This window comes from Sinocyclocheilus anshuiensis, unplaced genomic scaffold (genome assembly GCF_001515605.1).
Source record: "Sinocyclocheilus anshuiensis isolate Anshui unplaced genomic scaffold, SAMN03320099.WGS_v1.1 scaffold2108, whole genome shotgun sequence".
NCBI lineage: Eukaryota > Metazoa > Chordata > Actinopteri > Cypriniformes > Cyprinidae > Sinocyclocheilus > Sinocyclocheilus anshuiensis.
Window position 1 is genome coordinate 82,760 of NW_015544242.1, and position 12,349 is coordinate 95,108.

At 37.6% G+C, this 12,349-nt stretch overlaps 1 protein-coding gene and 1 long non-coding RNA gene across 3 annotated transcripts in view; one reads left to right on the forward strand and one right to left on the reverse strand.

Moving 5' to 3' along the window:
• Nucleotides 1-12,349, reverse strand: part of abca7 (ATP-binding cassette, sub-family A (ABC1), member 7) — a 41,196-nt gene that overhangs the window by 15,636 nt on the left and 13,211 nt on the right. For both annotated transcript variants that reach the window (XM_016498444.1, XM_016498443.1), the window contains exons 7-22: nt 11,131-11,325; nt 10,470-10,562; nt 10,020-10,257; nt 7,238-7,377; nt 6,822-7,136; nt 5,717-5,922; nt 5,430-5,606; nt 3,780-4,002; nt 3,416-3,637; nt 3,034-3,238; nt 2,647-2,760; nt 2,360-2,531; nt 2,113-2,244; nt 1,569-1,708; nt 1,314-1,451; nt 1,014-1,234 (exon numbers count right to left, since the gene is read on the reverse strand). In XM_016498444.1, coding sequence (XP_016353930.1) covers nt 1,014-1,234; nt 1,314-1,451; nt 1,569-1,708; nt 2,113-2,244; nt 2,360-2,531; nt 2,647-2,760; nt 3,034-3,238; nt 3,416-3,637; nt 3,780-4,002; nt 5,430-5,606; nt 5,717-5,922; nt 6,822-7,136; nt 7,238-7,377; nt 10,020-10,257; nt 10,470-10,562; nt 11,131-11,325 — 2,931 coding nt within the window. The remainder of the gene's footprint in view (nt 1-1,013; nt 1,235-1,313; nt 1,452-1,568; nt 1,709-2,112; nt 2,245-2,359; nt 2,532-2,646; nt 2,761-3,033; nt 3,239-3,415; nt 3,638-3,779; nt 4,003-5,429; nt 5,607-5,716; nt 5,923-6,821; nt 7,137-7,237; nt 7,378-10,019; nt 10,258-10,469; nt 10,563-11,130; nt 11,326-12,349) is intronic.
• LOC107697643 (uncharacterized) overlaps nt 1-12,349 on the forward strand; it is a 14,951-nt gene that overhangs the window by 1,643 nt on the left and 959 nt on the right. Inside the window, exon 2 of the long non-coding RNA XR_001635227.1 lies at nt 2,506-2,513. This is a non-coding gene — a long non-coding RNA (uncharacterized LOC107697643). The remainder of the gene's footprint in view (nt 1-2,505; nt 2,514-12,349) is intronic.

Below are 12,349 nucleotides of genomic sequence, written 5' to 3' on the forward strand. Positions count from 1 at the left end.
TATTGTTTATTGAATTCAATGTCACATTTGTAATCATGGTAATTTTTGGAGAAAAACGGCACTCTTCGTGTGAAATTGAATAACTATATGAAGTGGTATAAATATATACATTTTCTGCCATCATGTCTTGAATTTGTGATCATTCTAAATGCATTTTAATAGACTGAATCATGCAGTGAAAGAAAACACACTAAATGCGCACACACACTAAGTCTAGACTTCACATAATGTATGCGTGCGCTCTGCAGGGATGTTTTGAATGGTTTTTGCAAAATACTCGATAATGTCAAATCGCACATCGTTAAAACAACAATATTATATAATTATATATTATATAATATCGCAGACGATATATATCGCACACCCCTACTGCCAGGGCATTTTCACACCTGGCTCGTTTGGAGCATTTATTTCAGAACCTGGTGGGTTTTCTCCCTTTGGTTCATTTTGGCATATGTGAACACGGCAATAATGCTCAGATCCACAACAAAACAACTGGTCTGGTGGTCTCACCAAAGTGGGCTAACCCCAATTCAAACCAGACTTTGGAGCGGTTTGGTTGTGGTGAAAAAAGCAATCCGAAGCAATCAACAGAAAAATATGCCAAGCTGTATAACTCATTATTGGAAATGCATTATATTTAAAAAAGCAGCAGTGGTTGATTCTGTGGATTATCACATTAGTTATCGCAGTTAAAGAAGAGCTCCTCTTCACCTTCCCGTGGAGCTGACTTGTCAATCCATCTTGATGGATGGCACTATCAGCGGAATCCCGAAACATGTATTTATTTGACCAATAAGTGGATAGTTTTACCTGCATGACTTACATAAACACATTTTGATATGCTTTGAAATTTTGCCTGAGCCAAGAAGAAAAAACAACATTGTAACAATTTGGGTCCCTGTTTTGGAATGAAGCAAATGATCTACAGCTCTGAAAATGTCCTTAAGGTACTCAATAGGAAATGGAAGATAGTCCCTCTTGGCGTCCGATCTATATGTGGGTCATCTCACCTTGGTAACTACAGTTGAAGGGAGTTTGCCAGTGCTGGTGCTGCTGGGTGTACTATGCATCTCTCTCTTGACCAGCGTAAGGTAGTATCCTGTACCAAGACGTGCCTTGAGGAAGAGTGGTGTTCCACAGCAGCACAGCTTTCCCTGGGAAATGATTGCAATGCGGTCACCGAGGAGATCAGCCTCATCCATGTAATGTGTGGACAGAATGATGGTGCGGCCTGAAATCCAAAGGGCGTTTAGTCTGGTAGCTCACAAACCAGTAAATAGTCATTTTTCAAAAGCAAAGTTTTAAAAGACCTTCACGGTATTTGAGCAGAAGGTCCCAAATCCCACGACGGGAGTAGGGGTCCACACCAGCTGTGGGCTCATCCAAGACCACAACCTTTGACCCGCCTATGAAAGCGATTGCAACAGACAGTTTCCTTTGCATGCCACCTGCCAAGAAAGACAAAAACTGCCCAAGTAAAGCTGAGACGTCACGGTTGAGAGAACACCATAACAGACATTGAACACCTGAATGGATTTGAAATATATATACATTTGTTAATCTACCTGAAAGGTTTTTGGTCTGCTCATGTCGTTTCTGTTGTAAGCCCACATTATCCAAAAGAGAATTTATCTCCTTCTTCACTTCCCCCATGCTCATGCCTTTCATTCGACCGTAGAACCACACATGCTCCTCCACCGTCAGGCTTCAGTGACATGCAAGAGAACACCAATAATGTTAAACATACAGAATATGTTAGTATAGGAAGTATAAGCTTGACTTGTGGCAACACAAATGTTAACTATTACGATTGAAAACAAGTGCTGTGGTATCATGTTAATAATGTTGGTTATTACATTATATTATAATGATGATTATTGTGATTTTATTGCCATAGAATAATAATTAATTAGTAATTAGTGTCAAAAAGCAAAAATAAGACAAACATGGAAAATCAGTTACTGATAACCAGACACTTCAGTACAAAAATAATCAGTATAGGTATCAGCTATAAACAAAATAACATCAGTGGTCTCAAAGTAAAATTACCACAGTACATGTAAAATTATCATGATATCACTTTATAATTTTTGTTGACTGCTGGCCTACATGTCAAAGAGGACATTGTGCTGGGGACACACTCCCAGAGTCCTGCGGATCATATCCATATCTGTGCGAATGTCCATTCCCTTCACGTATATCGTACCAGCACTGGGAGGAAACAGTCCTGTTAGAATGGACCTGTGAGGCAAATAATCATGAAGTATTGAATGAGTTAATCAATTAGTCAGAGCACTTGACAAAGATTTTAAATTAAATATTAGATATTTGTAATGAATAATTTTTAAGCTCTCACATAGTGGTTGTTTTGCCAGCTCCATTATGACCTAGAAAAGATGTTATTTGGCCCTCATAGAACTTTATGTTAAGGTGATTGACAGCAAGCTTAGCCCCTTTTTTATAAATCTTCACCAAGTTTCTTATGGCAACTCCCAGAATGAGGTTTGTCGGTTCAGCTTCAATCCGATCTGTAACAAACATTGCAATTAAGAAATATTTAATCAAAAACATGCTCCATGCATCACACAAATACTGAAAACGTCTGTATTTCAAATATTGTCACTTATAGTTTGATGCTCTTACCATCGGGCTCATCTCTACGTGTTGGAGGAACAGGCAACCCCACCTCTAATGGAACCCCACCCCAGTAATTGAGCTGGAAGATAAAATACCACGGTCTGGGGATCCCATACTGCCCTGTTGAACACATCCAATTATTGTCATATTTTTACATGCAAACTAAATCAACACAATGAGTTTGTTTATCATATATTTATGCTTAATAAACCAAGTTATAAAACAAACTGTATTTGACATGTACCAACATGTTACTGTGATTGTATCAGATAATAATGCCATGATACTTTGATGCTGCATTGTATGTGAACATACAGACAAAACCTCAGCGACACACCACAGTTAGAATTGCATGTGTCTGCTTTTGCGTTTGCTCACAGAAAGATGCTTTACCTGGAAAAACAGCTTCAATGTACCAAGTGGCCAGTGCATAAATGACAGCATCGGCATACAGCATCACAATGGAGATGGTGAAGTTGTAGCTGTCTCCCTCCATGGGGCTTGATCTCAAGTTGAACCACTGGATCCCCACACCCTGCTCTTCATACTGCGAGAAATACTCACAGCCAAAACCAAAGGCTACTGGAGACAGGAAGCTCTACAGGGAAATAAGTCATCACTTTAAACATCTGAAATACAGGGTTTATTACGAACAGGCAGAAATGTAATCTATTTTCTAATAATCTTCTCCTTTGCAGCTCTCAAATCACATTCCTGTATATACTCTTATATGTGTTGCATGAAGAAGCCAGGGAAAGTAGATGAAAGCTCTCACTGCTAGGATCCTGTGTGTGCTGGTGAGATATTCCCTCCAGGCCACACACAGCACATACGGCAGGTAAAGGGTGAAGTAAATGAGTCCTCCACACGCTGCTGCCAGGTTAGCTCTTGAGAAGAATGTGCTGATGAGGAAGCAAAGCATGATGGTGGCTGTAGCGAATGCAGTCAGGAAGAAGAAAACAACAGTCGGGTCACTGTAGGGTAAGATATCGCCCCACTGCAGGAAAGAAGAGAAGCAGAAACCTCAATCAGGGTATATTCATTTCAATTAATCTTTTGATAACTGGAAAATTGAGAAAAAAACGAGTACTATGGGCTCAGGAGAGCTTTAAGTTCCTTTTCACACTATCAGAGTTCACCTTAAGGGCGGCGATAAGGAGTCCAGCGCTGAAAAGGAAGGGCAAGTAACTGCTGATGAACCAGCTGAGCCACAGCATCCCAGAGCTCAGACCCATGATACGCATTGTCTCCTTCAGGCGAGCCTCTTTCTCATAGACCACACCTTTTATGATCATAGCCACAGAATAGATCCACGCCAGTGTCATAAACAGAGGCAGAGAGCGATTCAGGACACGTAGGAACCTAAGAAAAGAGGATAACGACAAGTGCCCAAAACTAAGACAAAAATGTGGCCAAGTTCTAAGAAATATAATAATAAAAAAAGAAAATCTCAAAAGAAATATAAAAAGAATATAATACAATATAAAAATAAAAATAAATATAAAACAAACAAACAAACAAAAAAAACGTATTAATGTATGTAGCACAAAGTTTTTGATGTACAACCTCTATATCAGAAAAGTTGGGACGCTTTATAAAATGCAATAAATTCAAGAATCTGTGATTTGTTGATTCTCTTTAACTTTTATTTAATTGACAAAAGTACAAAGAAAAGACAGCTTCAATGTATTTTGTAAATATAAACAATTTTTGATTTTGATGGCTGCAACACACTCCAAAAAAGTTGGGACAGAGGCAAAATAAAAGTGACAAGGTTATAGAATATCCTAATTAAACTGTTTTAAAACAGTTCACAGTAAGCAGGTGGATTGGTAATAGGTGAGAGCATCATATTTTGGGTATAAAAGGAGAATCTCAGTCTTGGCAAATGGATCATGGCTCATCACTCTGTGCATCAATAAATGCAACTTGAATCTCTGTTACTCTAGGAGAAAGCTATACATCAATTCTATGCAGTGAAGCCGCTGGGTTCTCTGGGCCAGAGCTCATCTCAGATAGTCAAAAAGACAGTGGAAATGTGTGCTGTGGTCAGATGAGTCCACATTTCAACTTGTTTCTGGGGAAAATGGACATGGTATAGGGCTGCAGCAGAGCAAACGGCATGGGTGACTGCTGGCATATGTGTGAAGGTACCATTGACATGGAGGCATATATTGGAATTGTACAGAGACATCTACTGCCACCAAGATGACGTCTTTTATAGGAAGTCCATGGTTGTTAGATCAAAACAATGCCAGGTCTCATTCTGCATGTGCTATAACAGCGTGGTTTCGTAAACACAGAGGGAATGTGCTAGACTGGCCTGCCTGCAGTCCAGATCTGTCTCCTATTGAAAATGTATGACCAGTCATGAAAAGGAGAATCAGACAACGACGATCCCAGACTGCTGAGCATCTGAAGTTTTGTATCAAGTGAGATTGGACAAAGATTTTGCTTGCAAATCCTCATTTTATCCCCAATTCCCAAAGAATTAACCAATGTAATTAAAAGAAAAGTTGGTAAACATGCCTCTGTCCCAACTTTTTTGGAGTGTGTTGCAGCCATCAAAATCAAAATGTCTTTATATTTACAAAATAAAACTAAGTTGGCCAGTGAAAACATTGGAATTTTTTTCTTTGTACTTTAGTCAATTAAATAAAGGTTAAAGAGAATGAACAAATAACATACTTTTGATTTTATGGCATTTCACAAAACGTCCCAACTTTTCTGGAATTGGTGTTGTACATTGTGGAGTAACATGTGGTGTGAAACTGAAGAGTGCAACTCACATGTCATCAACAAAGCAAGGGTAGGGCATCTGTTGCACATATATGCCCGTTTTTGGCTCTTTACCGGTGAGCAAATGTGTCACAGCTCTCTCAACTAAATCCTGTACGTAAATAAACCCACCCCAAACATAGCGGAGGTCACTGAATGGCTCAGCAGCCGGGCCTGGATCCCAAAATCTGTTACATAATGAAACATGATATCAGCTTCATTAAGCAATTGGCCATGGAAGTGTTACATTAATCATTTTTCTGTAAACTTAAGTTTATGTGTGGACATTTCAGCTTACTTGTCTTTGATCTTGTTTGTGCGGGTTACATCGTCTATGTCCATGCGGATCTTGTACTTGACATGAGGAGGCAGGGAGGATGCTGAAGGGTCTGGAAGGAGGAAGACAATTCCGGCCCAAAACTGACGATCTTCCAGCAGCTCTAGGGCTCGTTCGACCATCTCACCCTCCGTGGCCAAACCCTCCATTTTATTCAAAGAGAAGCACTGGAACAATAGAGGGTATGGACAGACAATGGTCAATACAAAAGCAAGCTTTTGACAAAATATGACTATAACTACCTGGCTCTAAAGCATCTTAGATCCATTAAAAGTAGAAATCGTTATCCATAACACTTTTATTTCAATTAATAATATCGTTTTTTTAACCTAATGTCTATGTGCCACATGTGTTACATATTTTTGGTAATGCACCTACATAAATTATTTATTCAAATTTGAGCAAGTTCTCTATATTGTTCCTTTTCAAAGTAGAAAAACATCTGGTTATTCATTACTGGATAATTTGTGAGGGTGAAGTCATCACTATGTATATGACAAATCTGGACATACTAAATATTATTTATAATATGTTGTATGCCAATATTAAATACAAAATTTGAAAGCAAATAGCATGGATAGTATAAGCAATGATTTGTGGTGGATTTTATTGAATCATGAGTTTTAAATGGACCTTAAAGTTGTCTCTTCCCTTACAAACTTTCCTTACTATCCCCCTTTTATATATTTATATATTATGTTTGTTTCATTATGCTTTCTGTTCTTTTCTTTTCTTGTATAGTTGTTTTGTCTACTTTGAATGTATATGTGTATATGAAAAATACTTCAAAGCAATATTAATCATCCAACAAAGGACAAGAAAAAAACTTTGATTAAAAAGTAATAACTGTATAATAATAATTAATAAGGAAAGCAAAATGGTACACGTTACAGTGGTATAATGTTTTACATATAATAGTATTTATTAATATTTTGAAATAGCTTTTATTAGGCCATACCAGTGTTTTAGGACATAACATGTCCCTTCCTAGTGTACAGATAACAAGCAAAAACAATCAGGTTTACTACTTAAGCTGGTCGTAACATGAGCTGCGGATTGCAAGTACCTTAGTGAGTTCTGAGAGAGTGCTGAAGGTGTTGTTTAAATCCTGATACAGATCCAACCATGTGGGTGGAGCCCCATCCCTACGAGGTGTATCTGGGTCAGGCGTTGAAAGGAACCGTGAAATGCGAGAGGCCGTCCAAGAAGTGTTCTGAAGACGTAGATTCACAACTACTGCCACCTCAGGCCTTCTCAGAAGATCCTGCAGAAGCCGAATTTCTACACTGCTCTCCATGAAGGTTTTGATTCTGGGAGCCACTTCCTGCCACGCCTCCTGCATGTCATTCAGAATCTGGAAGTCCTGAAATGTTTTGTTTACCTAAAGGAACAAGAATGTCAGGAAAGTACCAAAGACATCCCATTTTTGGACAACAGACATATTGCATAATAAACAAGGGGCTGAGCGGAAGGGGGCGGTACCTCTGACATGACCATACGGGTGACTGGTGTGTCTGGTGTGTATAGCAGCTTTCCAATAAACACTGGTTTGATGCTTCGCCACACAATCCGTGAGAGAGGGTTCGACTCCAGACTTCGAATCAGGTTTTCACAGAACGGAGCTCAAAAAAAAAAAGGCAGGATTTGTTACTATACAAACATTTCTACGGTTTCATTGTCAAAATAACAGTTGTTATCATTTTTATCCATAGTGTGTAGAGTTACCCTTGATGCCCAAACTAAATAGGAATATGCTTTTAGCCTTGAGCAGAGCAACTACTGTGCATTTGAAGTGTAGGAGTCTGAATCTCAAGTCTGTAAACTAATCCAAATATTTCAATATTATCTGATACATTTCTTCAAGGTCTCATACGCAAATAAAGAAAATAAAAAAATGGCTATATACTAACACCCTTAAATGTTTTCTGCTCACTCAAATAAAAAAGAATGCCAGTAAACAGGGTTTCAGCTCAAATTTAAGACTTTTTAAGACCTTTTTTAAGACCTGCACAAATAAAATTAATACCATATGAGCAGGGTAGGGCAATGTAGTACCATATTAAACTGTAAACTTACTGTAAAAAGCTTAATTTAATCAGTTCAGATACAAGTTTTCACAAAAACTAAGTTTTATAAAATGATAAACTTTACATTTCAGCCTTTAAACCATTGTTAAGAAAATGGATGTGTCACGTAATGGCTACGGAGGTGGAACGAGGAGACACAGGAGTAAACTCAAAATATAGTCTTTTTAATCTTCGCTTCGGGGAAATACAGGGCAGACAGACACTCACGTAGCACATTGGGGAATCAACTCAATAGCAGACAAGGGAATAATGGAGAACACAGGTTTTAAATACTGGAACGTAATCAGGGAGAAACAGAAACAGGTGTGGAGCTAATTAATCAAAAACCATGGAAACAAACAAGGCAGGAGAAAGGAGACACAGCAAACTAAACCAAAACCGATCATAACCATAACAGGATGAGTCAAGAGTATTAATTATTATATTAATTTAAACTATTATTATCAATACATTATTATATCAATTAAATAACATAAATTAGGGTGTGCGATATTGACAAAAAAATGATATCTCGATAATATTCTGGGATTTTATCGATAACGATTAAACAATATTTTGCTGAGTGTGTTATTGTGCTGATATCTTAAGGACTACCGTGGACAGCTGACTCCTGATTTTTTTATATTCTTCATATTCTGTGTGGTCAGTTCACAGCAGTAATAGAAATTAATAATTTCCAACAAGTTTTATGGGCATTTTTACTTTTAAGCCATTTTTTCTAAAAATGTGCACCATCTTTTGAGTAAAATTCTTGCATTTGGGTTGTTACCAAGCAAATTAAATCAGTATCAACAAAATGTATCTTTGCAATGTGTAGCTCTGAGGGACATTAAATACTTTAACCTGCAGTTACAAATGCATAAGTAATGTTTTGATATTTTAAACATAAAACATTGAAAACTGATGTTTGAGATTATTTAAAAAATGTGAATGTGTACCTTAAATGTGAAATTTAAACCGCCAGTAGGTGGCAGCAAGTCACTGTTAATAAGCGAGTCATTGCTACCGAATCTTTTAAACAGTTGATTCATTCAGGAACAAAACAGCGTCCTGTTGCTCAGAGACGCAAAACAGCGCTGTGGCTGTGTTTGAAATTATTTTTGTTGGAGAAATAGAGCAAAAACAGGAAATATGGTGTCTAAAACATAAGTCTCTTAATATTAACTACTTGTTTATTGAACTGTTGTATAAAATCATTATCACATTTGTAATCATGCTTACTTTTGGAGGGAAAAAAAACGGCACTCTTCGTGTGATATTAACTATATGAACTGATATAAAGATATAAATTTTCTGCCCCATATCTTAAATTATGTGACAATTCTTAATGCATTTTAATAGACTGATTCATGCAGTGAAAGAACGCACTCTAAATGCACACGCGCACTAGTCTAACCTACTAGACTTCATCACCTAATGTATGCGTGCACTCTGTAGGTGTTTTGTGTTTGCTTTTCGGATATACTCATAATATCAAATCGCACATCGTTAAAACAACAATTACGATATTATCGCAGACCATACATATCGCACACCCCTATGTTTAGATTTTTATAATGCATTGTCTTCTTATCGATCCACCAGTTCACATTTAAAGCTCGTGTTTGCAGGGTAAAAACATGGGTTGATTTTCGCATTGGTCTAAACTCAAAACAAACAAAACAACAGTTTTATTGAAAATACTCATTCATTCTCTGCAGGTGGAGCATTTGGTAGAAATATAACCGTTTCCCCGATAATGGCAGAACACAAAGCAGCGCAGCAACGGACTTTGAACGTGCAGCGCTCGTGTTTATTCAATTAAATCATAACGTTAGCCTTTTGAAGATTAATTGTCACATTCAGCCATATCACAATTCTGGTCTTTCCGTCCCCAAATTTAAGACCTCTTGAAATTATAATTACACTGAACAAAATTATAAACGCAACACTTTTGTTTTTGCCCCCATTTTTCATGAGCTGAACTCAAAGATATAAGACTTTTTCTATGTACACAAAAGGCCTATTTCTCTCAAATATTGTTCACAAAGCTGTCTAAATCTGTGTTGGTGAGCACTTCTCATTTGCCGAGATAATCCATCCACCTCACAGGTGTGGCATATCAAGATGCTGATTAGACAGCATGATTATTGCACAGGGGTCATTATACCCCTATAAATGAGTCAAACACATCTTACTGGTGCTGTTGTCCTTTTCAAGGTCTGTCTCCTCTGATGCATTTCTGCCAAGGAAAGATTTGATGTCTTGATCTTCATACCAGTTGAATGAAGGGATTCTCTCTCCCCCTGCCTCTGGATGGCCACACATGATTCTGGAGAAGGCACGAAAGCTCTCGCGTGGCAGTGCTGAGCGGTTTTCAGGTGTCAGTAGCCTCATCTCTGAGTTCAGCTCTGAGAAACTGGACAGAGAAGAGATCTGAAGGAGAAGAAAGAAACATATTCACTGCTGTGATGTGAAAATGGACCTCTAACATATTTGCATCAAGTGTATTAAAATGTATTATTTATGTATCATGTACACTATGCAGTGTCATAGAAAACGGAACAAGCAAGTAATTATACAGTAATTGTACAACTACAGTACAGTAATTGTGAAACCTGGCATTAATAGATCTCAAAACTACTTACATCATCCATAACTGATGCTAGTTCCTGAGATACAGAGGAAACAGCCTGACTGATGAGCCGGAGATCAGCCGCATTTGCCTGCAGTCTGTCTCTCTAAAAGAAATTAACATGGATAACACAATTCAAGTATGAAATTTGAGATTAACTTTTAACATATATACAATTTCAATTTTTCTCTTCCAGGAAAATGGCCCAAAAATACTGATGATTCATACTGCCAGATTTTGTCCAATCAAATTCTCTCTAAAATGAGAATGTCCCTTCTCCTAAATACCATCTACTTCTGACTAGCATTACTCATGAAACTTCAAAACCTTTAAATAATTGGTTCGTAATGTCTAGAAAACTCAACAAGTCATGTGATTTCAGCAAATAAGGCCTTGTTACATAATACAGTTTCGAACATATCTAGTTCAGTAATGAACTTTAGATGCCGCAGACTGAAAGGTTCTTTACATTCAGTCTGTTAGCAATCACATAATTTACTACACGCCACAGCCTGATTGGTCTTTGCTGATTCTGTAGCCCATGAGATTGTTTGCTCAACATTTAAATAGTCTGGTTCAGTGTTTGCTGTAAGCGTGTCCTACAGCGTGCAACAAACCCCCTAGCTCCTCCAGCACCAACCTGTCTAGATCTGCTGTGGGGTTAATTCACTAACCGTGAGGATCTTGCTGAAGTCCAGCTGTGAGAGGAAGATCTGCTCTGCCTTCTGCATAATATTTGAAGGCACAGCACACAGCACCCTCTGCAGTTCAGGGAAATAATCTCTATGCTCAACAGTGAGGTATCGACCCAAGAGAGAAGCATTACAGATGATGTCAGACAGACGCATTCCTCCACCTGCTAGTGCAACCTTGAGAACAAAAGAGACACAATTTCATGCTGAAACAAGTAGTGACAGATCTTTTGTGACATACATTACGCGTGTAAAAGATTATCAAAAATGTAGGGCTGGGACTTAGTTCTGTCCATCCTTTGTTGATTGCAGGGGTTAAAGCAAAAAAAAATCTTTTGATTGAAAATGTTTCCTCGGCCAAACCCCATTCCACAGCCATACCCGTCACACACTCAGTTTAAGAGCAGTGTTTTTCTTCTTGTAATTAGAAGCGCTTGTCCTCCTGATTAAAAAAATTTAGGAGCACCTTCTAATCAATAATAAAAAAAATTCTGATCAAGAATTAGCCTTCCTAATATGAGCTGACATTTGACTGAAAGTGATTTCAGGGGCATTTTCTTTTTACCTTTGTAAATGCATTTTTCTAATTTTATTAAATGTATGCACTGTTTCCTCTAGGATTTTTTTCCAGCTGTGGTGGCAGGACTATTTCTCATGGACCACACCCCCTCCCCTCCCCACCCAAGAATCATGTGCACTCAGAATTGAATTTATTTGAACTAAAAAAGGCAAGTAAACAGTAAATAATAAAATAAGAACAAATAAATTAATGACAATCAATAGCACAAACAAAAACAATAACAAGAAATGTTTTCAGTTAGGTCTAACTATAATCTACTCAACTGTATAATAACTGTATAAATATCTTCACTGTATAATGAAAAACAGCAGCAGGTTTATTTAGGCTGCTGTCTCTTTAAGGCCTCATGCACGGATTTAATATACTGATACACATGGCTCTATGCTTACTTTTCTTTTTAGGAGCGCTTGTCCTCCTAATTAAAAAAATTGAGGAGCACCTTCTGATCAATAATCAAAACTTCTGATCAAAAATTAGCCTTCCTAATACAAGGTGACATTTGACTCTTTAAAGTGACTTACAGGGGTATTTTCTTTTTACCTTTGCAATGGCATCATTTTCATCCATGTCAAATTTAAAAATGTATGTTTATAAGCTTTTTAAAAGTTCTATTTAAAAAAA